Genomic DNA, 26,971 nt, shown 5'->3' with positions numbered 1-26,971 from the left:
ATTACTATGAGCCTGTCTTCCCCAATGAAGGTGCCACCAACCTCCTGTGTTTAATAGTCTACAGTACATAAATATTGATGGGAAAAAAACAGCCTTTTACCTGAATTATTGATAAAGAAATGTGTTGAATGCACAAAGCTCAAACAGAAAATAATTGTCAGTGTAGAACACATTTTATTTTATTTGGCAGTGAGACAAGGTAGGGCAAAAGGTAGATTGAGGATTCCAGCAATGAACTTTATTTCCTTCTGCAACAGAGACAAAATGAAGAATTCACTTCTAATGTGGTTACCCTTATAACATATTCATCAATTTAAGTGTGCTTATTAATTAGATGATAACAATAATTACTGTTGTCAGTAATAGATGAGAAACAGCAAAGAATGTTATTTGTGTGCTTTCATTTACCCGGCAGACACATTGATTTCCAGTTTGATCTTTGGTGTCATTCCTTTGGCATGTTCCACTTTGCCTGAATCTGAATCGGCTGGCATAACCCTCTGTCCTACTTGTTCAGTTCGGCCTAGTATGCGATGCAAGAGACCATGCACACAGCAATGAAAACTGATCTCAGCAAACAGAAAAATACACTTTGTATTTCAATGCAAATGCTATATCTTTTGTAGATAAACAGAAAGCTAATTACCAGATATCTTACCCGTTTTATTGGGAGCCTTGCCTTTCGATATTGTTATAGTTTGAAGCTTATTCTGTAACTCAGAAACATCTGACCTAGGGGAGAACACTTGTTATAAGCATGCATCATCATAATTCCTTTAGTAATAGCAGTCTGTCAGATTGCTTGCCATGCTCGTCTACTCTAACCTCACCCCAGAACTTTCACCTTAAATTTCACCTGAGCATGTCCTGAGGCCTCTGCAGTTTGAGTATGTCGTCCTTCATCTGATAGCTGTCAATCATCCTCTCCAAGCACTGAAAATTGAGACAGATAGATACATATTCCAGATATATATTCCAGAACATGTCACATAACATGAGATAAGCTTCAGCAGTCCAAATCATTATAACCCATGTACAGTTCAGAAGATTGTTTCAAGTGTAAAGTTTGTATTGTTTGTTTGATGAGTGAAATCATTCAGGTCAAAGTGATTTGGGCGAAAGAAATGTGAGCTCTGAGCTCTTATAATATTTGCAGTATTTCTCTGTCAATCTGCGCATAGTTTCGTCTCTTAGTTTTTCTAAAAAGGAAAGGAAAACTTTAGTTAGGTTTATAAAAAGCCTCCATTAGAACAACATCATGGAAGGGGGTCTTGTTCTGAAAAACATCAAATCAAACTTGCTAAGCAGGCCATGAAAGTTGTGGACTTCCTCCCTTAGCTCAGCAATCTGCTCCCACACGACTGAAGAAACAGACAACATACACAGAAAAATATGGAGAGGGAATTACATGTTATTACTGCATTATCCCACTGAGCTAAAGTCTACTTATCATCATGCAAGTGTAGTTCACCAAAGTATCCCCACCACACCACACTTCAGACTGCCTTATCCAGATCTACCTGTGGTAGAGTTCCTGAGAGATGTGGTTGATGGCAGCCTGCCTCTGGATATCTGAGGGGTGAGTGCTGGAGCAGGAGGCTTGGAGAGTAGGGCAGGAGCAGGGAGAGTGGGACAGGAGAGTGCGCAGGTAGTGGAGCTCAGTGGAGACCTCACAGCCTAGGCCCTCAAAACGCTCCTCAAAGTGCTGGGCGGCAACATGTGCAGCCAAATGGTGCACCTCGGCTGGAGGAACGAGGACAGGAGGACAGTTTATGTCATCTTTAAGTCCTTGTTATGACAGTGCTATTTAGCCCTTATGACAGAGGGTTCAACTCAAGTAAAGAGTAACCCATGCATTCAAAAAATAATAATAATCAGGGAATCAAGAGTCAGGTGTGTTTCAGGCGCGATTGTGTTGTGTCCTCCCTTACATTGAAGGACTGCCATGGTATTGAGATTCTGGGTTCTCTCTGCCTCGTGCATGGACAGAGTTTTGCACAGGGAATCAATAGTCTACAAAACAACAAATATTAATTGAAACAATATCCCCTGAATAAAACAGTAACCAATATAAGCCATCAAATAAAACAGTAGACAATCGTGAATATGGGAAGAATACAACATTCTACAGGAAGCAGTTAAGACACCTTGGCTCGTGGTTCAACCTCTGACCTAATTCTTTCCACATCTCGGAGAGACTCCTGAGATTCACCTCCTGCTACTAGAAGACAACTCAAGAAAGTCAGTGAACAATGACCATGCAGTATTACACCAGGCATTGTCAAGTTATGTTACTTTCTGATGATCACATTGACACAATAACACTTACACACCTTCAGCGGGAAGGGGCGGTGGTTCACACTGAAACATCAATCGACATTGTATTGAAAATCATTCTAACAAACTATTTTGGTACTGTATGACATTGAGTGCCAAATGTGTTTTCTACTCACCAAGGCCCTCTTGTCCTCCATGTCAACTGGTCTGAGCTAAGTTAAGTGGGTGGATAACAACGGTGTCACAATGACAAGGCGGGGATACGTTCTATCTCATTGATAATTGGTTTGTGGGTTATAGTTTAACGTAAAATGTATTTTGTGGTAATGTGATTTGTAGATATTGCTTGGGGGGCGTGGTTAATGGCAATTGACGTTTGAGAGAGGAAGTGTTGTTCTAGTGTTCGATCTACGGGAGTTGCGAAAAGAGTGTTTCCCTTCAGGCAACATACCATATCCAGGTAGATATTTTTCAATTGATTTTTTTTGAAGGAAAAAAGAAGACAAACAAGTAAGAAGCCACTTTCCTCTCTTTGGAATGTACTGCAACGCTACATGCGCGCAGTTGTGTAACTCACCTAGTTAGCGAGTTACTACGGGTTGTGCTAGCGATATGTGTAGTTTATCTGACAAATGCCATTCCACTCATGGTTTTCAATTCCCAAAATGTGATATTGAATTAAGTATTTAATCCTCAACCGTATCATTTTTAGATTTTTTTGTTAGCTAGCTATCCAACTTTGAAGTATTAGTCTTAGTAAACAGGTCAGAACTCTTATCTCTCGAAGCCACTATCACTTGCATGCTAATCAAGCTTGCACGTGTAAACGGACCACTTTCCAGTCATCAAATGATGCTGTTTTAAAGGGTTTCAAAAGGTCTTTATTGAATTAGTGATTTTGGGTGGGGATGTTTTTGGGGTTTTTTTTTGTCCCCAATGCTGTAAATGAATACGTTTCATTATCTGGTTTGCTTGCTAACATTTATCTGGGACTTTTTCTATTTTTGTCCCCCAGATTAATACCATGGTCACAGAAGGGGAGCCTACAGATTTGGTGAAAGTGCTGCACCTGCTGGTGCTGTCCTTCGCATGGGGAATGCAGTTGTGGGTCTCCTTTATAGCAGGTGATGATATTGGGATCGATAGGGGATGAGCAGAGGAAATCTGTTAGATTGTAGGGTTTTGCTAACACTTGAAGTGGCATATCAAAAGAAGCCAAGATTAAGAATTTGAGGCACTGTATTTGTCTCCCCATTTCTCTCACTTACATTATCTCTTTTCCCACCTACAGGTTTTACACTGGTGAAACAGGTAACACTGCACACCTTTGGGCTGGTGCAAAGCAAGCTGTTCCCTGTCTATTTCTATTGCTTACTGGGCAGCAACTTTGTCAGCCTGGCTGTGTATGCAGTCTACCACCCCAGAGAGCTGCTGGATTGGCACGAAAGCCTGCAGGTTATATCACATTCTATTTTGTAATTTAGGGCAGGATTCAATCTGTACTGGTGAAGCGTTACAGATTGCGCAATCAAAATGTTAAGATTATTTCCGATTTAGATAATGGTTGTATCTACATTATAGATGTCACCTATGTCATCGACAATTCTGAATAAAAATTGTTCTTCCCCTATAGATGGCCCTGTACTTTTTGGCAGTCATCATGGCAGGTCTAAACGCACAGTGGTTTGGCCCGTCTGCCACAGAGGTCATGTTCAAGCTGCGGGAGGTGGAGCAGGAGCATGGCCTGGGGAACCAAATAGGGATAGGGAGCCAGAGGGAAGCCTACGCCAAACTCAGGGAGCAGGACCCCAAGTACAAGGCCTACAAGAGCACCTTTGGCCACTATCATGGCCTGTCCAACCTATGCAACCTGATTGGGTTTATCTGCACAACCACCAACATAGTGTACACAGCTCTCAATTTACACACCATTTAGAGATTGTGTATATGTGGTGTTTGGTGACAGGTTTTCATATTGTCTGTCAATGAGAGGATGTATGTATCAAGTGTCTCAGAGTAGGAGTGCTGATGTAGGATTGTTGCCTTTAAGTCACAATAAATAATATTACATAGCTCTGGAAAAGATGTGATTGATCAAAAGACCAATTAGTGGGAAAAAAATATCAGAATTGGCTGCCTGTGTAAATGCAGCTTTAGGCATATTACATATGGATCTTAGTTCAGCGCTCCTAATGAGACGCTTGATGCATACGGCCCTCAAACACAACGCTTAACCATATTTTTTTAAATGTGCCTTTTTAATCTAATTGTTTCACCTGTCAATAGAAAACATAGCACACAATGTCAAAGGATTTCTGGTCTTTCCCTTGTTAAACCGGGAAAGGATGAATGTAATAAAGATCGATTTATCATTTTCAGAAGTACATGATTAAAAATGTGTTTAATGTTAGTGATCCTCTTTTTGATTTCCCTACAGTTATTGTTCATTTTACATTGATGTACTTGAAGCGTAGAGCTGAAGTAGAATGTGCAGTGATCCTGATAATGTTTCAGAACGGAGGTTTAACACTTACACAGAACTTGAAGATACATTATTTTTTTTTTAAACCACAAGCTTCCGGACTGTTATGAAATGAGGGGACATTGTATTGCTTATGACTTCCACTAGAGGGTACTGTCTGCAGAACATTTTTTTTACAATCATTAGGCAGATATTTTTTAACAATATAACATTTAGCTCAGGGTTGTTGCACAGAATTATGTACTGTGAATAAATCACAATTATGGAAATTCCTACAAATAATGAATTCAATAGCAACAATAATGTTAAGTCATTTTTGATGTTGAAACAAGAAAAAAATAAGTTCAGTTTGAGTTGTTACCCTTGATGGAATCAGGAAATGCACTCTCCTACAGTTTGAGCATTTTCTTTGGAAAATCAGGTGCAATACTGGGTCAATAACATGCAACATATTGAGACCAGACCACACAGTTAGTGCCCACCTCTTGGAACAGACTGGTTCTAACTTCATTATTGTGATGGACATCACATTTTTTTAAAACAGCTTTGAATAAATGGACCGACCAGTGCTTTGCTGGCAAGCCTGGGAGTAGAGGGATGATGTCTTAATAAAGTTAGAATATCACTAATGGATAACGGGACAGAACCCAAAACTAATGGTGTTTCATAGTGAGTGAAAAGGCTTCTAGTCTCGTTGTTTTAGCTGCATGCATGTATGTATCTTTATTAGCGTTAATGTCAAACTACAATGTTGAGATTTTGACTCAGAATAGTTAGTTTACAGTGGCAGATCAAATCAAAAATAACATGTATTTATATAGCCCTATCAGCTGATATCTCAAAGTGCTGTGCAGAAACCCAGCCTAAAACCCCAAACAGCAAGCAATGCAGGTGTAGAAGCACGGTGGCTAGGAAAAACTCTCTAGAAAGGCCAAAACCTAGGAAGAAACCTAGAGAGGAACCAGGCTATGAGGGGTGGCCAAGTCCTTTTCTGGCTGTGCCGGGTGGAGATGATCAAATGTTCATAAATGACCAGCATGGTCAAATAATAATAATCACAGTAATTGTCGAGGGTGCAGCAAGTCAGCACCTCAGGAGTAAATGTCAGTTGGCTTTTCATAGCCGATCATTAGGAGTATCTCTACCACTCCTGCTGTCTCTAGAGAGTTGAAAACAGCAGGTCTGGGACAGGTAGCACGTCTGGTGAACAGGTCAGGGATCCATAGCCGCAGGCTGAACAGTTGAAACTGGAGCAGCAGCACAGCCAGGTGGAATGGGGACAGCAAGGAGTCATCATGCTAGGTAGTACTGAGGCATGGTCCTAGGGCTCTGGTCCTCCGAGAGAGAGAAAGAAAGAGAGAATTAGAGAGAGCATACTTAAATTCACATAGAACACTGGATAAGACAGGATAAGTACTTCAGATATAACAAACTGACCCTAGCCCCCCGACACAAACTACTGCAGCATAAATCATCATGATGAAACCGTTTAGTATGGAAAGAGTGACAGTGTCATAGGATATCTTGTTTAGATTCCTTATCATGCCTATACTTCATGTCTCTCAGCAGTCTGGGCCACTCCTCTTGGATCAGAAGGAAAGACTTCCTCTTGAGATGAGCCTTGTCAGACAGGCTTAAGTGGCACCAGGAAATAGCATTCTTTGAACTCCAGCAGCACAAATTCAAGAGAAATCTCTCCCTATGTAATTAGAGGTAAACCAGGCCACCAATTCTGTAATTTCTTTGTTTACTTTTCAAAAAAAGGAAAAGACCAAATTATCTACAGATATACAGGTACACCACAACCAAACTCATTCACTCCCCATGTTACATTACCCAGATACCACAGCAGGTCAATGAGCCACAAACTGGTGGTGTTGATATGGTGGATATGGTGCTGCTAGAAGTAAGCCGTGTGAACTAGAAAACAAAGTACCCTTCATGTGCAGTAGTAGAAAAAACATTTCACACACTGTTGATTTCTGGAATTCCTAAGTAGTGACTATGTGCTAGTGTCAAACAGGATTTCCAAAACTCGGTGCACGTTTTATTTTTTGACCTAGCACTAACCAACAAAGCCGTGGTGGCTTTGATTATTTGAATCAGCTGTGTAGTGCTTGAGCAAAAACCAAAACATGCACCTAAAGGGGGCCCTAGGACCGAGTTTGGGAAACCCTGGTCTAAAAGACCAGGAAGTGTCAAGGATGTACACTTATTCACTCACGGAAATAATTCAGATTTATTAACTGGTGGATGCTTTTACAAAGTTGGCTTACCATATCTGTACGAAAATATTAACTTACACAACATTTTAGAATCTAAACCCAGTGATCTCGTTAGTGTATTTCTAATGATCTGCAACTCTTCATTATCAAATGTTGAGTTATACTTAATAAATTATGAGGTTGGCAGACTGCAAAGCATCTCCAAAATTCAGATCAGAAGACTGACCCAGCTGAGAGTATTCCCTATTTTATTCAACAATTTAATACACATTAACATAAGTCAAACATACTGTATATGCTGCCTTGATTTGTGAAAGCTCTTATTTCGAAACAGGCTAGAGCTGAGTGAGGGATCATAAAGTACAGGAAATTTGCTCTCTGGAAGTGTGTGAGAGATTATAGCTGTGTGAATACTGTCGTGTGAGGTGGCCACTACACTGACTGCTGCGCTCTCGAAGGGTGGGTGCTCCTTTGTACACAAACGAGATCCGGGAGCTGCCTGTTCTATTCCGCAAACGCTCAGAGGAAAACGGTGAGGCAGAAAGCCGTGGGCGGAAAGAGAATTCAGGTTGTTGAAGACCCTAGGGAACTTTCACTCTTCAATTGAAAGGAAATAACATTGAAGGTTAAAGTCAAAGAATTTCCTTTTCCATAGATTAGGTAAGTGGTTGGAAAAAGTTTGGTAAATGTTTTCTGCGCCTTTGTCCAGCTTCCTTCATGTACAAATATAAATAACTTGCTGGGCATTGTATTCTCGTTTACTTAACTCAATTTAATGTACACTGGACTTAGTTTTACATGTTTCTATAATGTGACAACAGGTTTTCGAGTCATCGCCAATTAATCCTCGAGGCTCGAGCACCTGGTGCGATTTGATGTACCGACGGATTTTCTTCACACGCATTCTCTGTATAGGGTCTACTTTGGCAGTTCTATATCATATATCATATAGCGGTCACACTCTAGGCGGCATGTGCCTTCTCCCTACAGTTTTCAGCCATTAGCTTCATCCATGACTACCTCATGTGAACTAAAATCCTGACGCTGTTTCAACGTTTTGAAACGTCAAATCATCGCTTGCTATGTGGCATTTGCATTAGCGAGAAAGAATCCTTCAAATAAAAAAATGCACAGATCTATGCAGCTATGAGTGCCTCCATCTGACAAAACTATACCTCCCGAGTTACGCTTACATACAGGTGTTCAGAACACTCACCATGGCTAATTAGCACAGGTGGTCGGTCGCCTCTTATCTTCAGTAAACAAGCTCTGTAACATGGAGATATGGCCTTGTGGGAACACTAACCACAGGAGGTTGGTGGCACCTTAATTGGGGAGGACAGGCTCGTGCTAATGGCTGGAGTGGAATGGTTAAAATACATCAAACACATAGGTTCCATGTGTTTGATGCCATTCACTCCTTTCCAGCCATTATTAGGAGTCGTCCTCCACTGACACTAACCCTATCAAGGTGTATCAATTCAACCTTTTTAAATGGTTTTTCACTGGTATGAAAGATAAGGTCCTTATGCTTCCAAAACAGACGCTTGTTAATGTTCAGATTGAGCATCGGGGCTCTTAACAAAACTCCCCCATACAGAAGATGCCTTTGTCCAATAACTTATGTGTAATGTCATGAAACTGAGAGTCATGATCAAGGGCTTATAGAGATGGAGAATGGACACTTGACAACTTTCAATATGATGGGTAGAGTGAGTGAGTGAGTTGACACAAAAGTATCGGCCTACTTATTGTGCTACTCATTTGAGTTTGTCCAGGTATACTGAAACCACTACAATTTACTAACCTACCTCCTTCACCTGTGTTTACGACCATTCTTTAATAGGGAACAGACAGCTGCCAACCAAGAGTTAATTTCCAATAACAGCCAGGCACCTTACTCAGCAAACAGTGCCAGCTGAGAGACCACACTAGGCCTATTCACCATAATGGCCTCTATTTGTTTTACAGAACTAATGCTTCTCCAATGCATTAAAAAATTACTCCCATTTCAACTCTACTAAGTGGAGGCCTGTTCTGTGATGACAGTGATGTAAAATCTGTCCCGTCAGAGATGTACCCGATTATTGTGGCAGATGGTGGCATGCCAGTATTAAATTCATCACCCCCTGGTCAAAGTGATCTAATGCTACTTGTCCATAAAGAGTTTTGGCCATGTGTTTCTCAACACTTCATCATCCAGTAACTTTGGTCTCTAATATCTTAGAATAATTTGGACAGTATGACTGCAGCATTGGGCTGGATTATATCATATTATTATTGGATATTGAATTGAGTGATATTGTAGGCTACTCATTGCCTCAGCAGCACAACAGTTGTCACAGATTTAGGGTAGAAAAACAGTTTCCCCAAATATTATTTTGCCTTAAAGACTTCTTGAGCCACAGTGTAAATGTGCATGATGTGACCAGGATTTAGCAGGCTTACGTTCTGAGGGGAATACAACATTTGATCCAATGGGTTTCCCGCATATTCTTTGTACAGTGTGGGACCTATGATCCAATGACTTCAGACCCACAAAGCAATGGTCAGATGAAAGTTTGATTGGTGCCATGTGATAGGGGATTATAGTAGACCTGCCTTTTGCACAGAATCTTTACAAAATTGTTTTGGCCTGTACATCATGCATTTGCCATATTTAACACATGTACCGCACAGGTCATCCCCCATGTTAAAAGTAAGGGGCAGTGACTCACTCTCACACCCCTATAATCTCTGTGGGCACAAACATGGAATCGTAGTGATACAGCTTCAACAACAGATTTTCTTTGCCCCACAATAGTGTCTGTGGACCGTCCTCTACATTCCCCTTTGTTGTTAAATATCACTACATCTTAAGATGGACATGCTGAGCTAGCTGGCCTGGCCCATTAATTGGCCTGGCGGTTATGTTCTGGACCGGTCTCCAAGGAGACAGTCCTCATCAGAGGGAAGCTGTGGTGTACAGCCCTGATTGATCAGCTGAGGGTGAGGAGGGAGACCATGGACTCTCCTTTCACGCCCATTCCTTGCAGTCATTACACCCACTTTTAGGAACGAGTGACAGACACTAAAAGGTCTTTATGGTGGGCAATTTGATACCCAGTGGCAGATGCTTGCAGCCTGCAAGTGACTGAGTCATAATAGCTATGACGAGCAGGTTTTAAATTCCCCGCAACCCTTCATTACTGGATCATAACAATTTAGGGGACTGGGCCTGGCCTGTTGATTTTACCTACCAACTGTTGGTATGAAATTGAAAGACTCATCAAATGTTATGTCACATGCGCCGACTACAACAGGTTACAGTGAAAGGCTTACTTACGAGCCTCTAACCTGATGATTGTGTTTAATTCACCCTGAGCTGTAGTATCACCTCTCACACCTTTGCCTTCCCTTCTAGATGGCGTCAGTGAATGACTCTCGCCTTCAGCAGCAGCCTGCCCAGAAGGATGCGGCTGACCAGAACTTTGACTACATGTTCAAGCTGCTGATCATTGGCAACAGCAGTGTGGGGAAGACCAGCTTCCTGTTCCGCTATGCTGATGACTCCTTCACCCCAGCCTTTGTCTCCACCGTGGGCATAGACTTCAAGGTCAAGACCGTCTTCCGCAATGAGAAAAGGATAAAGCTACAGATATGGGTGAGTTAGCCTTATGCATTTTGTCCCACATGCCAGCTATGGTCTCTAAAACATGATTGCCACCTTTATGCCACATTTTTGCCATCATAGTGGACTCTCATACACATCCCATCAAGAAGAAAGTTGTCTTCTGTATTAAACCAGAATATAAATCCATAGGCCAAATCCTTTGCTATTGAATTGAGTTTTTCTGACAAGATGGCTGATAATTCTATAGTGGGTCAATCACCAACTTTCATCTGCAAGGCCCTTGCATTTTACACAGTGGTGTAAAAATACTTTGAAGTACTACTTAAGTCGTTGTTTGGGGGTACTTTACAATTAATATTTGACAAATTTTACTCCATTTTATTCCTAAAGAAAATATGTACTTTTTACTACCATACACTTTCCTTGACACCCAAAAGTATACATTACATTTCGAATGCTCACTCAGGACAACAATATGGTCCAATTCACACGCCTATCAATATAACGCCTCTGGTGAACTCACTAAACACAAATACTGCATTTTTAAAAGATGTCTGAGTGTTGGAGTGTACCCCTGGCTTTCCGTAAATCATGCCATCGGGTTTGCTTAATATAAGGAATTAGATTTATAGCATGTCATTTTTTACCTTTACTTAAGCATGACAATTTTATTAGTTTTTCCACCACTGTAATTAAGTACATTTAAAACCAGAAGCTTTAAGACTTAAGTAGTATTTTACTGGGTGACTTTCACTTCAGTCATCTTCTATTAATAAATCCTTTTGTGACTAGGGGGCAGTATTTTCATTTTTGGAAAAATAACGTTCCTGTAGTAAACAGGATATTTTGTCAGGACAAGATGCTAGAATATGCATATAATTGACAGGTTAGGATAGAAAATACTCTAAAGTTTCCAAAACTGTAAAAATATTGTCTGTGAGTATAACAGAACTGATGTTGTAGGCGAAAGCCTGAGAAAAATCAAATCCGGAAGTGCCTCATGTTTTGAAAGCGCTGCGTTCCAATGTGTCTCTATTGTGCAGTGAATGGGCTATCAACCAGATTACTCTTTCTCCGTATTCCTGAAGGTGTCTACAGCATTGTGACGTAGTTTTACTCATTTATGTTGAAGAATACCCGTAAGCGGCTACATTGCGCAAGTGGTCACCTGATGGCTCCCAGAGTGACTCTCGCGTAAAATACAGAGGTAGCCATTATTCCAATCGGTCCTACTGAAAAACGAATTGTCCCGGCGGATATATTATTGAATAGATATTTGAAAAACACCTTGAGGATTGATTATAAACAACGTTTGCCATGTTTCTGTCGATATTATGGAGCTAATTTGGAATATTTTTGGTGTTTTCGTGACTGCAATTTCCGGGCGATTTCTCAGCCAAACGTGAAGAACAAACGGAGCTATTTTGCCTACAAAAATAATATTTTGGGAAAAAGGAACATTTGCTATCTAACTGGGAGTCTCGTGAGTGAAAACATCCGAAGCTCATCAAAGGTAAACGATTTAATTTGATTGCTTTTCTGATTTCCGTGACCAAGTTACCTGCTGCTAGCTGGACAAAATGCTATACTAGGCTATCGATAAACTTACACAAATGCTTGTCTAGCTTTGGCTGTAAAACATATTTTGAAAATCTGAGATGACAGGGTGATTAACAAAAGGCTAAGGCTGTGTCTCAATGTATTTCATTTGTGATTTTCATGAATAGGAATATTTTCTAGGCATATTTATGTCCGTTTCGTTATGCTAATTAGTGTCAATCGATGATTACGCTCCCGCATGCGGGATGGGTAGTCACTAGAGGTCTATTAAGGTATCTTTGCTTTTACTCAATTATGACAATTGAGTATTTTTTTCCACCAATGATTTTACCCTCTGTCTCTCTTGTATGTTTTGCAGAAAACTTGGTTTCTCATCTCAAGCTACTGCAATGTGTTGCTGCTGCTTGTACCACATGCTCTAGAGACTAAGGCTGTGTTTGACAGGCAGACCAATTCTGATCCATTTTCCACTTATTGGTCTATTGACCAACCACAGATCTTTTCACATCAGATCTTTTTCAAAGCTGAACTGATTGGTCAAAAGACCAATTAGTGGGAAAAAATATCAGGTTCTGTGAAAATACTTGAATTACAGAGCTACCAGATTTTTACAATTTATTTATCTTTAGCCTAGTCCCCTGAGGTCTGAAAGTGTTTCAAAGCAAACTATTTCCACGTACAGTGAATGCTGTTTAAACAAGACAAACATCCTATATGGTATTGTATTCAATCAAGATGAATCAGCAGCAACCGTGTCCACACCAATGTACACATCAAAACCAAGCTGACTGACGCACTGACCCTGTTTCCACCTAGGACACGTGATTTGGCTTAATGTCGTCAGTGGTGGCTGGGATCACTGAATGCCATCCGATGAGCATCCAGTGATTTTCAAATCACAGAAGAATGAAACCTTCCTCAGTTTGCCTCATACATTGGAGGTGTGGAAGTAGCAACCATGTTCAATAAATGAGCCCTGGCTTCGAGAGCAAGTGTACAGTTAATGAACAACCCTATTTGGATGGCGTTTAATCTGCAGCGTCCTGTTTTCACTCAAACCCTCTGAGCCTCACCAATCTATGAAGGGTGTACAGGTGGTGCGCTGTCCACACTGCTGCAAGCTTTCCTCCGCGTCTGTGGCATGAAAGGCTAGAAATTATTTTTTATCATGGTTTTAAAAATGAGTTTAATTTGAAGCCTTCTATAGAACCATTATGGTCTATCTATTATCTACTTCCTCAACCTGAACCATACTGTTTATTCTAGGAGGATACACCACATGGCAATATGTTAACTGCACAATGACACACCTGGTGTCGGAACCACAAAGCCCAGGGCTTAGATTGTGTCCCTGCTTGGTGTGGGCGGCAGGACCAGGTGACGCATGCTGAGAAGGGTCCTAGTGACATCAATGGCTCTGATCCCCAACCATTTTACACTTTATTGTCATCATGCATATGCTTTTGGACAGTATTTTCTTTACTTGGTGTATAGATAGTTGTGGAGACGGTGTATTTTGTTAGTGCAACCGTAAGATCCATTACTATGCCAAATATTTGATAATGTCTGCACATATCAGATAAGATATGCATCTGGTATCTTTCATTCATAAATGAAACAAATGACCCTGAGATGACGCAGACCCTCCTTCTGGGTAAGGTCATTTAACAGAAGTACACCGCTGCGGATACACCTCCTCACACACTTACAGAGCACTTGTCTCTCTAGCCCGGCACCTGCTCTAAGTTAAGAACAGCTCTATTTCTTGCAATCTCTAAATCGGTGGCAGTTTGTTCGGCTGACTACCCTGCACACTATTAGCCCTAATGAAACATTCATAAAACACCCACCCCGCTATTCAGTGATGTGAAGTCCTCCAATGCAAATGAGGGACCCAGGCCAGGTTACCAAGCGACGGCCAAGGATCGTTGCCGTGCCAATTTAATCCCCACACCTGCTTGACTTTTTTTCACGTTAACCTTTTCTAGGGATGCAACTCTGACATCACACTCAACCTCTACTTAATTGAAAGGGGTGGCAGCGTAGCCTAGTGGTTAGAATGTTAGACTAGTAACTGAAAGGTTGCAAGTTCAAATCCCTGAGCTGACAAGGTACAAATCTGTCATTCTGCCCCTGAACTGTTCCTAGGCCCTCATTGACAATAAGAATTTGTTCTTTAACTGACTTAAATAAAGGTAAAATAAATTGTAAAAAAAAAAGATGTTTCCGATAAACAGGTATCTTTCAGCACCAGAGAGCTGTTATCGACATCTGACGCTCTCCGTGTTCTTGTTAGTGGGCCAGGGTTTGTTGTTTGACCAGATGGACATGACAAATGTAGACATTAGTCTTTGTTTAATCATGTATCTGACACTTTAATTTCTAATAGTCTGAAGTTGACAGTGGCTTTGGGTGGGAAGGTTTAGGCTGATAGGACAATTTAAAGAACAAGGCACTATCACAGAAGTATGTTTATTAATGTCAAATAGCAATTTTTTATTTTTATTGTAGTCTTTTCTAGACCTACTGAATATTTACAAGCGTATACACACATTCACCTCTAGCATCTCAAGTCTGTAGGCCTTAGTCAATATTGCCCCCTTCTGGTCTCACAAAATACCACACAATGTAACATGTTCCCAAACCCAACCTGTAAAGAATGACCATCCATCATGTTCCCCACAGGACACAGCGGGACAGGAGCGCTACCGTACCATCACCACAGCCTACTACAGAGGAGCCATGGGCTTCCTGCTCATGTATGACATCACCAACCAGGACTCCTTCAACGCAGTTCAGGACTGGTGAGTGACAGGTGGAAGGTTCCATCATTTCCATATTGACCTTGCTGCCTTCTCAGACTGTGCATTCGTCTACTCTCACCTCGGTCATACAGGGCAACTCAGATTAAGACATACTCTTGGGACAACGCACAGGTGATCCTGGTGGGAAACAAGTGTGAACTGGAGGATGACAGGCTAGTCCCCACAGAGGAAGGCCAGAGACTGGCCGAAGATCTTGGTGAGTAGTATCCACGACAGCATGCAGTCTTCGCAAAGACTATACACCAAGAGGTCACACTACCACAGCATACTGACCTCATGAGAACACACTTACACACAGATATAACAGGGGACACCGAACACTTAAGTCTAAATATCTCATCTGCTTTTCTTGAAATCTCTCCACAGTAAGTAATTACTCTACTCAATTTCCCTGTCTCTGTCTGACAGGGTTCCAGTTCTTCGAGGCCAGCGCCAAGGACAACATCAACGTGAAGCAGGTGTTTGAGCGGCTGGTAGACGTCATCTGTGAGAAGATGAACGAGAGCATGGGCGGAGATGCCAACCTGTTGTCCAATCACAGGAGCACCAGTCTACAGGACTCGCCTCCAGAGAACCATGGGGGCTGTGGCTGCTAAATCCCGCCTCACTTCTCCTCACAGCCCCACAACAAACCCTGGCACTGTGCCTGAAGTATAGAGAGTACACCTCAAACTACACCCCAATCTCACACCCCCTAACACAGCCACTACAGTGAAAACCATAAAGCAGCCAGCTGAGAACCATTGGTCCCCTCCCCTCGGTCCATCCAGCGTTATCCCACATATCCCCTGCTCTAGTTTCTGTATTCCCTGAAAAGGCCCCATCTCTCTTGTGTACTGTGGCCTTCACCCCATGTCATTATTTTAGGTCATTGTGTTCAGAGTTTAATGAATTAAAATATAATAGTTCAAGACTCAAACAGAGCAGAAGGTGCTTTTGTTTTGGATGCCCCCTGGCTAGGTGCTCTGCTTCGAATGTATTCATTGGACTAAACTTCTCAGAATTCAAAACCGGACAGAAAACAGCACCCCAAAACCTGAAAAAAAAAATCCACATTTTTGCTGTCATATCCTTGATCAAAATCTAGATGTAACTGTAATTAATGAAATCAGATGACATCATCCAGACAATCACAAAACTGAGTTATTCTGCTGCTTTGGCCTTTTGCTTCCTTATTTCCCTGACCTCCATGCTTTACTCTGTGACACTGAAGATGCAATTTTGCCTTGTCCTCAGAATAATTGTGCAATAATTTTGAGACTTTCTTAATTAACCACTACTGCTTATGGGAAAGAGAAGGTGAAAAGTATGAGATTCTGCTCCAAACAATGTTAGAGCAATGTTGTGCTCTAGGATGTTTGTCTGGGAGGAAGTCGTATAACACTAGTGACACTGACACGCGTCATGTGATCTGCTCTGGCATGTCCCCGCTCACCCCTCTGTGCTCCCTTCCTACTCATTGTTCTTATACTTTCCAACCCGATTGCACAAGGCTTCAACAGTGTCCTGTAATTGTAATCTGGATGTGCCAGTTTAAACTGCCTGCATTACTTGCATGATGTTACTGTACTGTTCTTACATCTAAGTTACTGTCTATGAAGTAGCCTAATTAAAGCGTGGTGATTGGCCAAGCATGACACCCATGTTAATTCATTTTCCAAATCATATGCTTAAACAGAAAGACAAATGGTGCACCTAAAGCATGTACAGTGCATTCCATTGCACTGCTTGGATGGCTTCAGTAGAAAAAATATGCATCTCTCCAACTGGACTGGAGAGACATGCATCTATCTCCCTGTTCTCCGGCCCACTGTTACTCACAGACACTGCCATTTCCCTATCACTAGCCCCACACTGTTCATTTGTCCTCTGTTACTCACAGACACTGCCATTTCCCTATCACTAGCCCCACACTGTTCATTGGTCCTCTGTTACTCACAGACACTGCCATTTCCCTATCACTAGCCCCACACTGTTCATTGGTCCTCTGTTACTCACAGACACTGCCATTTCCCTATCACTAGCCCCACACTGTTCACTGGCCATCAGTTAGGGACAGGCACGGTCTTGGCGTGATAGCAGCCTTATGTTTTCACGCCAAAGCACTGCTAAAGCTGAGGGGTTGGGTCAAAGCACGCCAAAAGTATTCATGAGCGCCTACTCTCTCCCATTGCTTATCACAAAGACACTTATCCACCTGGATGCACAGCTGATGCTGACTCGCTGTTTGATATTAGCGGGCTGATTTGTATCAAGTGATTTCCCCTGTTCATCTCCTACCACGAGCAAGTGGTCTCGTTGTGGTGTGAAACATTTTACTGCAGACTTAACTGTTAACCTTTTATAGCTGTGTAAAAGTAAAAACACTATACCCCACATTACATCTGCATTATGCCCAAGTTGTAAAGCTTTCTCCTGGGTGGTGTTTGTCAGTGTATTTAAATAGTGTTTTTCTTTCTGCTGCTGAAGGTAACTGGATTGAAAGTGGTGAGGTTTTACTGAAAGTCCTGAGGAGGACTTCTTTAAATCACATGCTGATGCACTGATACCCAGTTTATCTAAATACTTCAATGTCAGTTGATTCAAAAAGCATGTTTTTTTGGATAATTATGTTCATCTGAAGTTGTGAGTCATTTTATCCTTTTATTTTTTTTCTGTGGAATTGGTTAGTTTTGTGTAGTCTGGCATTCCATAGGTTATATAGGAGGTTTGTTATACTATTAAGGGGGAACTATACTGTTGTGTCAATGTATATTTGTTTTGTTCCTATTTAAGGCTCTTTGTTTGATGGAAAATCTTATTAGAAAAGGCATATACATTGCATGTGTTTATGAAAATAAAGACTTCATTACAAAATATAAATGCTGAGTTGTCGTTTTATTGTGCAATCCTGATGCTAAAATCATTTAGATGATTAGAACTTGTGAAAGCACAACATCTATGCAGTCAAGCGGACAAAGGCTTGAGACCCATGTTCTATGTGGTTAGGTTAGTCTTCATGGTGATACCATCTATAATTTATGGCCTTACGTCCTACCTCCCTTCCCATTTGGATGGGGGGGGGGGGGTTTAATCTAACGACACAGAAAACCACACTGCCGTGGTCCTCCTCAACAATAAGAGGTTTCCTGGTGCCCTTTCCTGTCACCTACCAGTTAACCACAGCCTTTCTGTGTCCTTTGCAGTTAATCTACATGCAATGTTTTGTAACCTTTTTATATTTTTGCATCATAGTGTAGTCTTACATCATATACTGGTGCCTATCAGTGATCTTCCTTAGTGCCAAATGAGAAATCCTCCGCCTGAACCCACAAGTCAAGTGATGTAAGGCCAGGCTAAATTACATTCAAATTATGTAGGGTTGGGGTGAGCCTAAACGCCCCCATGCTTATCACGGGACACTACCCCTTGCAATACAGATAACGCAGGTCGAGCTCAAAAACATGGGTGTAGGTCAGAGATAAGAGACCGTTTATGCCGAGTTGTGAGTTCACTGGCTCCATGTGGGTTTTCAGTTATTAGGCCTACCCTATTACCTGTGTATGTCTGCCACGTGCCTCCTTTGTTCCTCACAATAAGGAACCTCACTTATGCATGTCGAAAAAAATACCCACTACAACTAAATGCAGTTGTCACTTAGAGTTGTGTTGTGGCCCTCAGCTTTCTCCAAGGTTCCCTGTGGTTTGGGGGGACATATTGTTCCAATGGAAGCATGTTGTAACCTTACTCTAGTCCCGCCCACAGACATGAGTGAAAATATTTTGTATGCTCCACCTCTACAGTTGGGTTTGAGTAAAAAGTAAACAGCTTGGCTTGGACACCCGCGCACACCTTATCTCCTGTGATGCATGCACAACTGTGTTGCACTATCCATAGTATCTCGGAGACAGACTGTCACAAAACAGACGTTTGGAGCTGGTTGCCAACCAGTTATGCAGTACAACAGAACGCGTAGGCCGCTTTGTTCTCAGAGGAGACAAAAAGATGACAAATGATAACCTGAATAAGCTGTTGGTATTTTGTGTATTATTTTGCGCTCAGAAAACATCCATCGTGCATGGTGCACAAGCTTTGGAAACTAAAGGTAGGACACATTTTCCCAAATAGCCTACTTGTTTTCTTCACCTTCTGTAACACAAGTGTTTACAATTACAACGCTGATTTTCAATCATGTTATATTTTGTATTTCAACATAATAGGTTTGATGTTTTAGATTTGGGTTAAGATAGATACGGGTTATCAATTGTCAAAAGTTTTTGTTTCCTTGCACAATTTGGTCAATTTAATAGCTGTTAAAAAAAGTTATAATAATCACTTAATCATCAATAGTCATTCCTCTGGAGCTGTTTGGAGACTTACTTTAAGTCTTCATCTGTGTTTACTAAATTGTTAAAACCAATAATGCCCCAACACATATTTTCCTTGTGGACTACGACTTCCCTCCCTTGTCCACACAGTGGCTCTGCTGCTCCACGCTGAGCCAGAGAATCCAAAGTGCTTTGCTGAAGGGATGTCAGACCTCACCTGCTTCTGGGAGGAGGATGAGGAAAGGGCTGGCTCTGCTGACCAATACTCATTCATATACACATACCAGTACGTCATGATCAGGCAAAGCGTTCAGTTAATAATTGCTGCTACGTGTACCATATCCTCTCACCCTGTCTTGGTAGAGGGTAGCTACTTGCTATGAACATGTGTTTTGAAGAATGATCACCTCAATTTTCCATTTAGCCTAGAAACTTTATACAAAGTGTAAACAATCCAAATGTCTCCTCCTCTGCAGGAATGAGAACAGCAGTGAGTGTTCCATAACTGCCCTACCAGCAGCAGGTGGCAAGAGGCTGTATTTTTGCAGGTTGTCCCAGACTCAATTATTTGTGCCCCTTGACATCCGAGTGTTTCGGGACGACCTGCTGATCCACAACCGCAGTCTCTTCATTGAAGCTGTCTGTGAGTTATAGAGTTTTGGTTGTGGGTAACTTTTGGGAACTATTCCATTTGTTTTTTTCTCAGGATTTAGGAATGACATTTTCTTTTCATGTCTGTGTGTCAGTCCTGTTAGACCCGCCTGCCAATCTGACATTGACGAGTACAGGGATGCAGGGGCAGCTGAAGGCCAGCTGGCTGCCTCCCTCTCTCAAGTACATGGGTGACAGCATGATGTACGAGGTCAGCTACGCCATGGCAGGGAGCCACATTGGAAAGGTATGAACAACACACACTCATATCAGAGGTAGAAGTTTGTTATCAGACAAGAGAAACGTTTGAAGTTCTTGTGAATAATGGTGCCGTTCCTTTCTTGGCCTTCGGCAGAGATGTGTCAATGACAATGCATTATCATCTCGTCTTCAGGTGGAGGAGGTGCAAGCCAGCTCTGAGCTCATCTTGCGTGGTCTGCAGTCAGGCACTAAGTACAAGGTGCGCATTCGTGTCAAACTGGACGGCATCAGCTACAGCGGCTACTGGAGCGCCTGGACTGACCCGGTACTGATGGAAACAATGCCTGGTGGTAAGCTTCAAACATTCACACGGTCACCAAAATAATGCGCTTGTCTCGTGAGCTAAACATCTTTGTTCTATTTGTGAGGGATCCCTCCCTTGGATTTCATCCCTGGTGTAACCTTGTTGATGTGTTATCTTATTTGCAGACTTGGACCCTCTCATCGTGTCCCTGAGTCTCATCATCTCTCTCGTCCTCACCCTGCTGTCTCTCCTTGTGCTCATGTCTCATCGCAGGTCAGTTACCATAAACAACAAGTTTCCAATGTTCTTAGTCTACCACTGTAACTACACTCTTTAGTGATCTCCTTTGTAGAGACATCCTCAGTGGTGTATTTATGGAATAAGACTGTACAATACTGTCCTCAGGTTCCTGTTGAAGAAGATCTGGCCAATCATTCCCACCCCTGAAAGCAAGTTCCAAGGCCTCTTTAAGGTTTATGGCGGTGACTTTCAGGTGAGACAAATAAATCCAGTATTATTCTTCGTATCCTTGGAATATGAAACTCGGTATGAAGTACCCTGTGCAGTGCTTATCTACAGTGCCTTGCGAAAGTATTCGGCCCCCTTGAACTTTGCGACCTTTTGCCACATTTCAGGCTTCAAACATGAAGATATAAAACTGTATTTTTTTGTGAAGAATCAACAACAAGTGGGACACAATCATGAAGTGGAATGACATTTATTGGATATTTCAAACTTTTTGAACAAATCAAAAACTAAAAAATTGGGCGTGCAAAATTATTCAGCCCCTTTACTTTCAGTGCAGCAAACTCTCTCCAGAAGTTCAATGAGGATCTCTGAATGATCCAATGTTGACCTAAATGACTAATGATGATAAATACAATCCACCTGTGTGTAATCAAGTCTCCGTATAAATGCACCTGCACTGTGATAGTCTCAGAGGTCCGTTAAAAGCGCAGAGAGCATCATGAAGAACAAGGAACACACCAGGCAGGTCCGAGATACTGTTGTGAAGAAGTTTAAAGCCGGATTTGGATACAAAAAGATTTCCCAAGCTTTAAACATCCCAAGGAGCACTGTGCAAGTGATAATATTGAAATGGAAGGAGTATCAGACCACTGCAAATCTACCAAGACCTGGCCGTCCCTCTAAACTTTCAGCTCATACAAGGAGAAGACTGATCAGAGATGCAGCCAAGAGGCCCATGATCACTCTGGATGAACTGCAGAGATCTACAGCTGAGGTGGGAGACTCTGTCCATAGGACAACAATCAGTTGTATATTGCACAAATCTGGCCTTTATGGAAGAGTGGCAAGAAGAAAGCCATTTCTTAAAGATATCCATAAAAAGTGTTGTTTAAAGTTTGCCACAAGCCACCTGGGAGACACACCAAACATGTGGAAGAAGGTGCTCTGGTCAGATGAAACCAAAATATAACTTTTTGCAACAATGCAAAACGTTATGTATGGCGTAAAAGCAACACAGCTGAACACACCATCCCCACTGTCAAACATGGTGGTGGCAGCATCATGGTTTGGGCCTGCTTTTCTTCAGCAGGGACAGGGGAGATGGTTAAAATTGATGGGAAGATGGATGGAGCCAAATACAGGACCATTCTGGAAGAAAACCTGATGGAGTCATCAAAAGACCTGAGACTGGGACGGAGATTTGTCTTCCAACAAGACAATGATCCAAAACATAAAGCAAAATCTACAATGGAATGGTTCAAAAATATACATATCCAGGTGTTAGAATGGCCAAGTCAAAGTCCAGACCTGAATCCAATCGAGAATCTGTGGAAAGAACTGAAAACTGCTGTTCACAAATGCTCTCCATCCAACCTTACTGAGCTCGAAGTGTTTTGCAAGGAGGAATGGGAAAAAATTTCAGTCTCTCGATGTGCAAAACTGATAGACATACCCCAAGCGACTTACAGCTGTAATCGCAGCAAAAGGTGGCGCTACAAAGTATTAGCTTAAGGGGGCTGAATAATTTTGCACGCCCAATTTTTCAGTTTTTTATTTGTTAAAAAAAGTTTGAAATATCCAATAAATGTCGTTCCATTTCATGATTGTGTCCCACTTGTTGTTGATTCTTCACAAAAAAATACAGTTTTATATCTTTATGTTTGAAGCCTGAAATGTGGCAAAAGGTCGCAAAGTTCAAGGGGGCCGAATACTTTCGCAAGGCACTGTATATCCTTTGTGTGTATCGTAGTCTGTTCATCTTGACTCAATATTAGTGCAGACTCCTGAACCTCTCTCATTTGGTTTGTCAATAGGAGTGGTTGGGCCACAGCACTGGAGGCTTATGGTTGAGGCCAACCTACTTCTACTCCGAGGAATTCCCTGTGCCACTAGAGGTGCTCTCAGAGGTTAGTCTTGGTCCCGCCTTACCCAGCTCTGCTTTGCCGCCCAAGGCCTCAGAGGCACTTGGTGAGGAGGAGGATGAAGACAAGAAGCTAAAGAGGGTGGATCCTGCATTGATGGAGGGGTGGAGAAAAACCCCCCAGGAGCACTGGACGATGGACCAGCTCCGGGCTATTCATCAGCACCCTGCACCCTGGACCCAGTCTTCTCTACTGGAGTCCCATGATGCCTATGTCACCCTCAATGCTCAGAACCACAGTGTGGAGGAGCCTCTGGACGACATATTGGAAGAAACCTTGCCCCTGCAGGTTCTCTTTGCCTCTGGAAGGACATCCTCTGAATCTCGATCAGACTTGGGCTCCGTCCAACAGAGTTCAGGATCGGGTCGCCTCTCGTCCCAGTCCAGTTTTGAGTACCCAAACCACACCTGGCCGTCCAAGGGCCCCGGGTACACCTACATGGCAGTGGCCGACTCAGGCGTCTCCATGGATTACAGTCCGATGAGCTCGAATAAGATCGATGACATTGGGAAGGGAGTTATCTATACCAATGAGTACAAGAACGAGATCCCTGCACACAGAAGACCCATAGGTACGCCCATCCACTTTGCATTCTGAATTAAGGCTAAGCTATGTAACAGGCTATGAACTGAGGCTTAAAGGTCCATTGAAGCTGAAAAACAGTTGGGATGTTTGGCCAAGGCTTCTACATGGACTCCATCTTCTTGTCAGTGGAATGTAAAAAGCCAGGGTGTAGGCTACTCTCATAACTTTGAGATAACAGACAAAGCAACATTTAAGCTCAAAGGCTTTGGTGAGGAAAAGTCAAAAGTATCCCTGATAAGGATTTCATACTTCTTTGGATGTCACATGCTCATTCTCACAATATCCCTTCAATCGGAAGGCAGCTGTTTGAGAAATACATGACCAACTGAAACACTCTAAAGCTGATATTATAAAACACGTGTAATGTGTATATTCTTAAATCACTGGATCTTGTAGGTCAATTTATAAGGTTATTTTCTATATTTTTATTGGAATAACTAGATAAAGTTGACACTTAAATTGTAAATATTGTGTTTGTCTATTGTGTACTGTACAAGAGTATCACTAAGATGCAGACATGGTCTTAACATGAAGCTCCTGCGAGAATGAAGAGGTACTGTAGGATGTGCAGGAATGTGTTTAAGCAATGTGTCACATTTCAGTATGATGCTATTGTACACCTTTTGCTTGCAATGCATAGATCAACAAAGGTTGTAAAAGTCATGATGGTTCCAGTGTATGAATGTGTGTATATCTGTCTAATTGTCACCTCATTGAATCTTACATATTATCATACATTTTGAGAGGCCATAATTGCTGAAACTGTAAATAATTCAAATGTTATTTTTTTGGTTTAAATAAACACCAGTTTGTTGAAAATGTAGGTAATTCCTCCCACCCAACAAACAAAAATTATGATTTGGCTAAATGCATGGGTAGATTGAAAAAAGCTTGTCACATTTTAAGTTGTCCATTGGTAAAAAATACAGTTGTGTATATATATAGGCACATGTTAATATGACAATTCAATGTGGTAGGGTCGGCATACTCAACTCTGACCCTACAAGGTCCGGAGCCTGCTGGTTTTCTGTTCTACCTGATAATTAATTGCACACACCTGGAGTCACAGGTCTAAATCAGTCCCTGACTAGAGGCGAACAATGAAAACGGAGTTGAACTGGCTTCGAGGTCCAGAGTTTAGTTTGAGGGTGGTAGAGTATCGCAATATTCTTTCCATGGCAAAAACTATAACAAAGCAGATGAACTTTTTGGTCCTTTAAAAGCCTGCTATATGTAAAATATTATACGCTATAGCTTGGAAAATAAATAAACGTGGATGACAACAAAATGATTTGTTTCCAACATTAGGGCGGTTTTCCTAAAGAAGTTAAATCTGTTTCATGTTTTGTTTCTTTGCCAAGATAGTGGTATTGTCCCGTTCCTTAGAATGTGGACAGTAGTTGAGTAGCCTGGGCATTGGGGAAAAGGGCATTGGACGTCATAACAAGTGAAGTTCACAACAATTTCCTTATATGACTGACCTAGATCTTACCATAATGAGATGAGGTTCTGATCTGTCCAGAGAAGATGAGGAACACAATCCCCTCACAGAGCACAGGTATAGAACATAGCCTAGTAAATAAGGGGAAATCTTTTAAAAACAACCCATGTGAAAATTTGTTTAGAATAAAGGCTCCAATCAAAAATGTTTTGTTTATTTTTAGTTTACTAACATTTGGAATATGAATTAGTTCCTAATTTGTCTATCTTTAAACCCTTTGCTTTTCAGTTATTTTTTGTGTTCATTTCTAAACAAACTGGTGAATGTTTCCTGACTTTTTCATTACATGTTATGATAATACTGTGATGATTACCTATATGAAACTTCTGACAACCTATAATTTCTGTAACTCAGTATCTCTTTATGGTCAACAAAAATGTCAATATAATGCCTGAAATATAACATAAATGTTAATCAATTCTGATGCGCTTCTATATTTGATATCTTCACAATATTGTTTTTTTTCTGTACTAATACGATTTTAAAAAATGTATGGCATTAAAGCAAATTAAATGTTATTGGTCACATATACATATTTAGCAGATGTTATTGCGGGTGTAGCGAAATGCTTGTAAACTGTGCACCATTTGATGTACTTGTTGTCCGTTAGTTGAGAAAAATGTGGAGACATTCTAATTGTCCCTGACAGCTAATAGCTATAGATGGTTTGGTTGTTTAGCAATAAAACCGACAGGTGCCCAACTATGTGGCAAAATCGACAGGGTTGGCTTAGATTGTTGACAACATGTACACTATATTTTGTCTCCAATGTTTATTGAAAACATAAATAAACTTGTACAATGAGCACTTGTTGTCTCAAATACATAGTTACAGTTGATGGTTAGCTAGCTAGCAAATTTTTGCCATATTAGCATAGACATGACATCAGTCAAAACAAGACATGGTAAGATAAAACTAGCTGAAACAAGCCACTTAAGATCCCCCACATGGCAGTTTCTTGTCATTGTTGCTAGCTATCTGGCCACCCAGAATGACAACAACATACGGCTTTCTGCCCCATTGAAGCGTGCGCATCGTTTTCGTGACGTTCTCTGCTATCCCGTCTATAGCATCAGCCTAATCTTCCCTCTACAAATTATCTTAGAAAGCACCACAGGCACAACGGTTAGACAGAAAAGTAATGTAAAGGGCAGTTGAATGGTTGAATGTGAAGTCACATTGTGTAGGAGAGAAGACAACAGGGCAAGGGAGGAGAACAGACTAAAAATATATTGTGCCAAAGCAGTCAGGAACGGTACGATTCAGTCGGAGGAGTGGTTTAATTCACACAAAAACTTTGCTGAAAACTTTTTGTAAACACTAGTGAAAACCATTTTGTGCATTGGAAAAAAACTGTTCCCCTTGCATCTCAGTCTTTAGGAATGCAATTGTTTGATATAAGTATATACTTTTTTTGCATGTCTTTTATTTCTTCCTCGTCCACTGTGAAGTAATTTAATAGATTTCAAACCATTGTAAACTCCATTGAGCGATTGGGGCAAATGACCAGTCGCCATTCTCGTGCCAGACTTGAGTCATCCTCATCCTTAGCAATAGGGTCTTCTGTGATCCCAGCACCAGAGAGGTAAACATGCCACGTGTCCTGTGGTCCTGCTACAGCAGGGGCAGAGTTCCAGTCCTGGTCCAAGGTACACCTAACCTGAAAGTAGCGGTCTAACACTGAGAGGACAGGGTCTGAGGAGTCCCAACCAGCATGCCCTTCCCTCTCGGACTGGAACGAGGCTATGACCCGACGGGGCCAGACTAGCGGCTCTCTCTTCCAAGGTCTGTGAGAGAAATGCAGCCGTGTCATACAGCAGAGCAGAGATGTGTGCAGCAGAGGACTGTTCCGCCAGCTGAAGGCCACCACTCACCCCAGGCCCGCGCAGGTAGCCCTCCAGTCAGTCCACAATGATCAACGACGGAGGGGCAGCAGAGGACTGTTCCGCCTGCTGAAGGCCACCACTCACCCCAGGCCTGCGCAGGTAGCCCTCCAGTCCGTCCACGATGATCAGTGACGGAGGGGCAGCAGATCCAGAGGCTGATTCAT

General features: G+C 41.8%; 4 protein-coding genes across 13 annotated transcripts; 3 read left to right on the top strand and 1 right to left on the bottom strand.

Annotated features, from left to right (window-relative positions):
* Window positions 1–154: 154 nt before the first annotated feature.
* LOC110538307 lies at window positions 155–2,575 on the bottom strand. Of its 7 annotated transcripts, none has more exons than XR_002475728.2 (8): window positions 2,454–2,575; window positions 2,148–2,221; window positions 1,932–2,013; window positions 1,521–1,743; window positions 845–933; window positions 659–732; window positions 409–523; window positions 155–248 (listed from the first exon to the last, which is right to left on the bottom strand). XR_002475728.2 is itself a non-coding variant. In XM_036938532.1 (8 exons), the coding sequence occupies exons 1-5, from the start codon at window positions 2,368–2,370 to the stop codon at window positions 1,340–1,342; spliced, it is 438 nt and encodes a 145-aa protein (XP_036794427.1). In that variant the 5' UTR covers window positions 2,371–2,514; the 3' UTR covers window positions 155–248; window positions 409–523; window positions 659–732; window positions 845–1,339. The 7 variants fall into 7 exon arrangements, 2 of the variants coding, with proteins under 2 accessions (XP_036794427.1, XP_036794426.1); XR_005035143.1 differs by having other exon boundaries at window positions 2,334–2,514; XM_036938532.1 differs by having other exon boundaries at window positions 845–1,361; window positions 2,334–2,514.
* Window positions 2,576–2,611: 36 nt separating this feature from the next.
* Window positions 2,612–5,056, top strand: LOC110538305 (transmembrane protein 205). Of its 3 annotated transcripts, none has more exons than XM_021625035.2 (4): window positions 2,612–2,737; window positions 3,293–3,401; window positions 3,569–3,732; window positions 3,911–5,045. In XM_021625035.2, exons 2-4 carry the CDS (start codon window positions 3,302–3,304, stop codon window positions 4,211–4,213), a joined length of 567 nt encoding a protein of 188 aa, XP_021480710.1. In that variant the 5' UTR covers window positions 2,612–2,737; window positions 3,293–3,301; the 3' UTR covers window positions 4,214–5,045. The 3 variants fall into 3 exon arrangements, with proteins under 3 accessions (XP_021480710.1, XP_021480711.1, XP_036794425.1); XM_021625036.2 differs by having other exon boundaries at window positions 2,649–2,787; XM_036938530.1 differs by lacking the exon at window positions 2,612–2,737 and adding an exon at window positions 3,133–3,154 and having other exon boundaries at window positions 3,911–5,056.
* Window positions 5,057–7,369: 2,313 nt separating this feature from the next.
* rab3a (RAB3A, member RAS oncogene family) lies at window positions 7,370–17,844 on the top strand. Of its 2 annotated transcripts, none has more exons than XM_021622426.2 (5): window positions 7,370–7,644; window positions 10,388–10,627; window positions 14,843–14,961; window positions 15,054–15,178; window positions 15,391–17,844. In XM_021622426.2, the coding sequence occupies exons 2-5, from the start codon at window positions 10,388–10,390 to the stop codon at window positions 15,576–15,578; spliced, it is 672 nt and encodes a 223-aa protein (XP_021478101.1). In that variant the 5' UTR covers window positions 7,370–7,644; the 3' UTR covers window positions 15,579–17,844.
* Window positions 17,845–18,791: 947 nt separating this feature from the next.
* Window positions 18,792–25,726, top strand: LOC110538308 (erythropoietin receptor). The gene is made up of 8 exons (XM_021625039.2): window positions 18,792–19,066; window positions 19,440–19,575; window positions 19,766–19,932; window positions 20,036–20,187; window positions 20,335–20,491; window positions 20,631–20,718; window positions 20,851–20,938; window positions 22,728–25,726. Exons 1-8 carry the CDS (start codon window positions 18,967–18,969, stop codon window positions 23,430–23,432), a joined length of 1,593 nt encoding a protein of 530 aa, XP_021480714.2. The 5' UTR covers window positions 18,792–18,966; the 3' UTR covers window positions 23,433–25,726.
* Window positions 25,727–26,971: the final 1,245 nt, after the last annotated feature.

Source organism: Oncorhynchus mykiss, chromosome 12 (genome assembly GCF_013265735.2).
Source record: "Oncorhynchus mykiss isolate Arlee chromosome 12, USDA_OmykA_1.1, whole genome shotgun sequence".
Classification (NCBI taxonomy): Eukaryota; Metazoa; Chordata; class Actinopteri; order Salmoniformes; family Salmonidae; genus Oncorhynchus; species Oncorhynchus mykiss.
The sequence above is the reverse complement of the archived record's forward strand: the minus strand, read 5'-3'. Positions and strand labels throughout refer to the sequence as shown.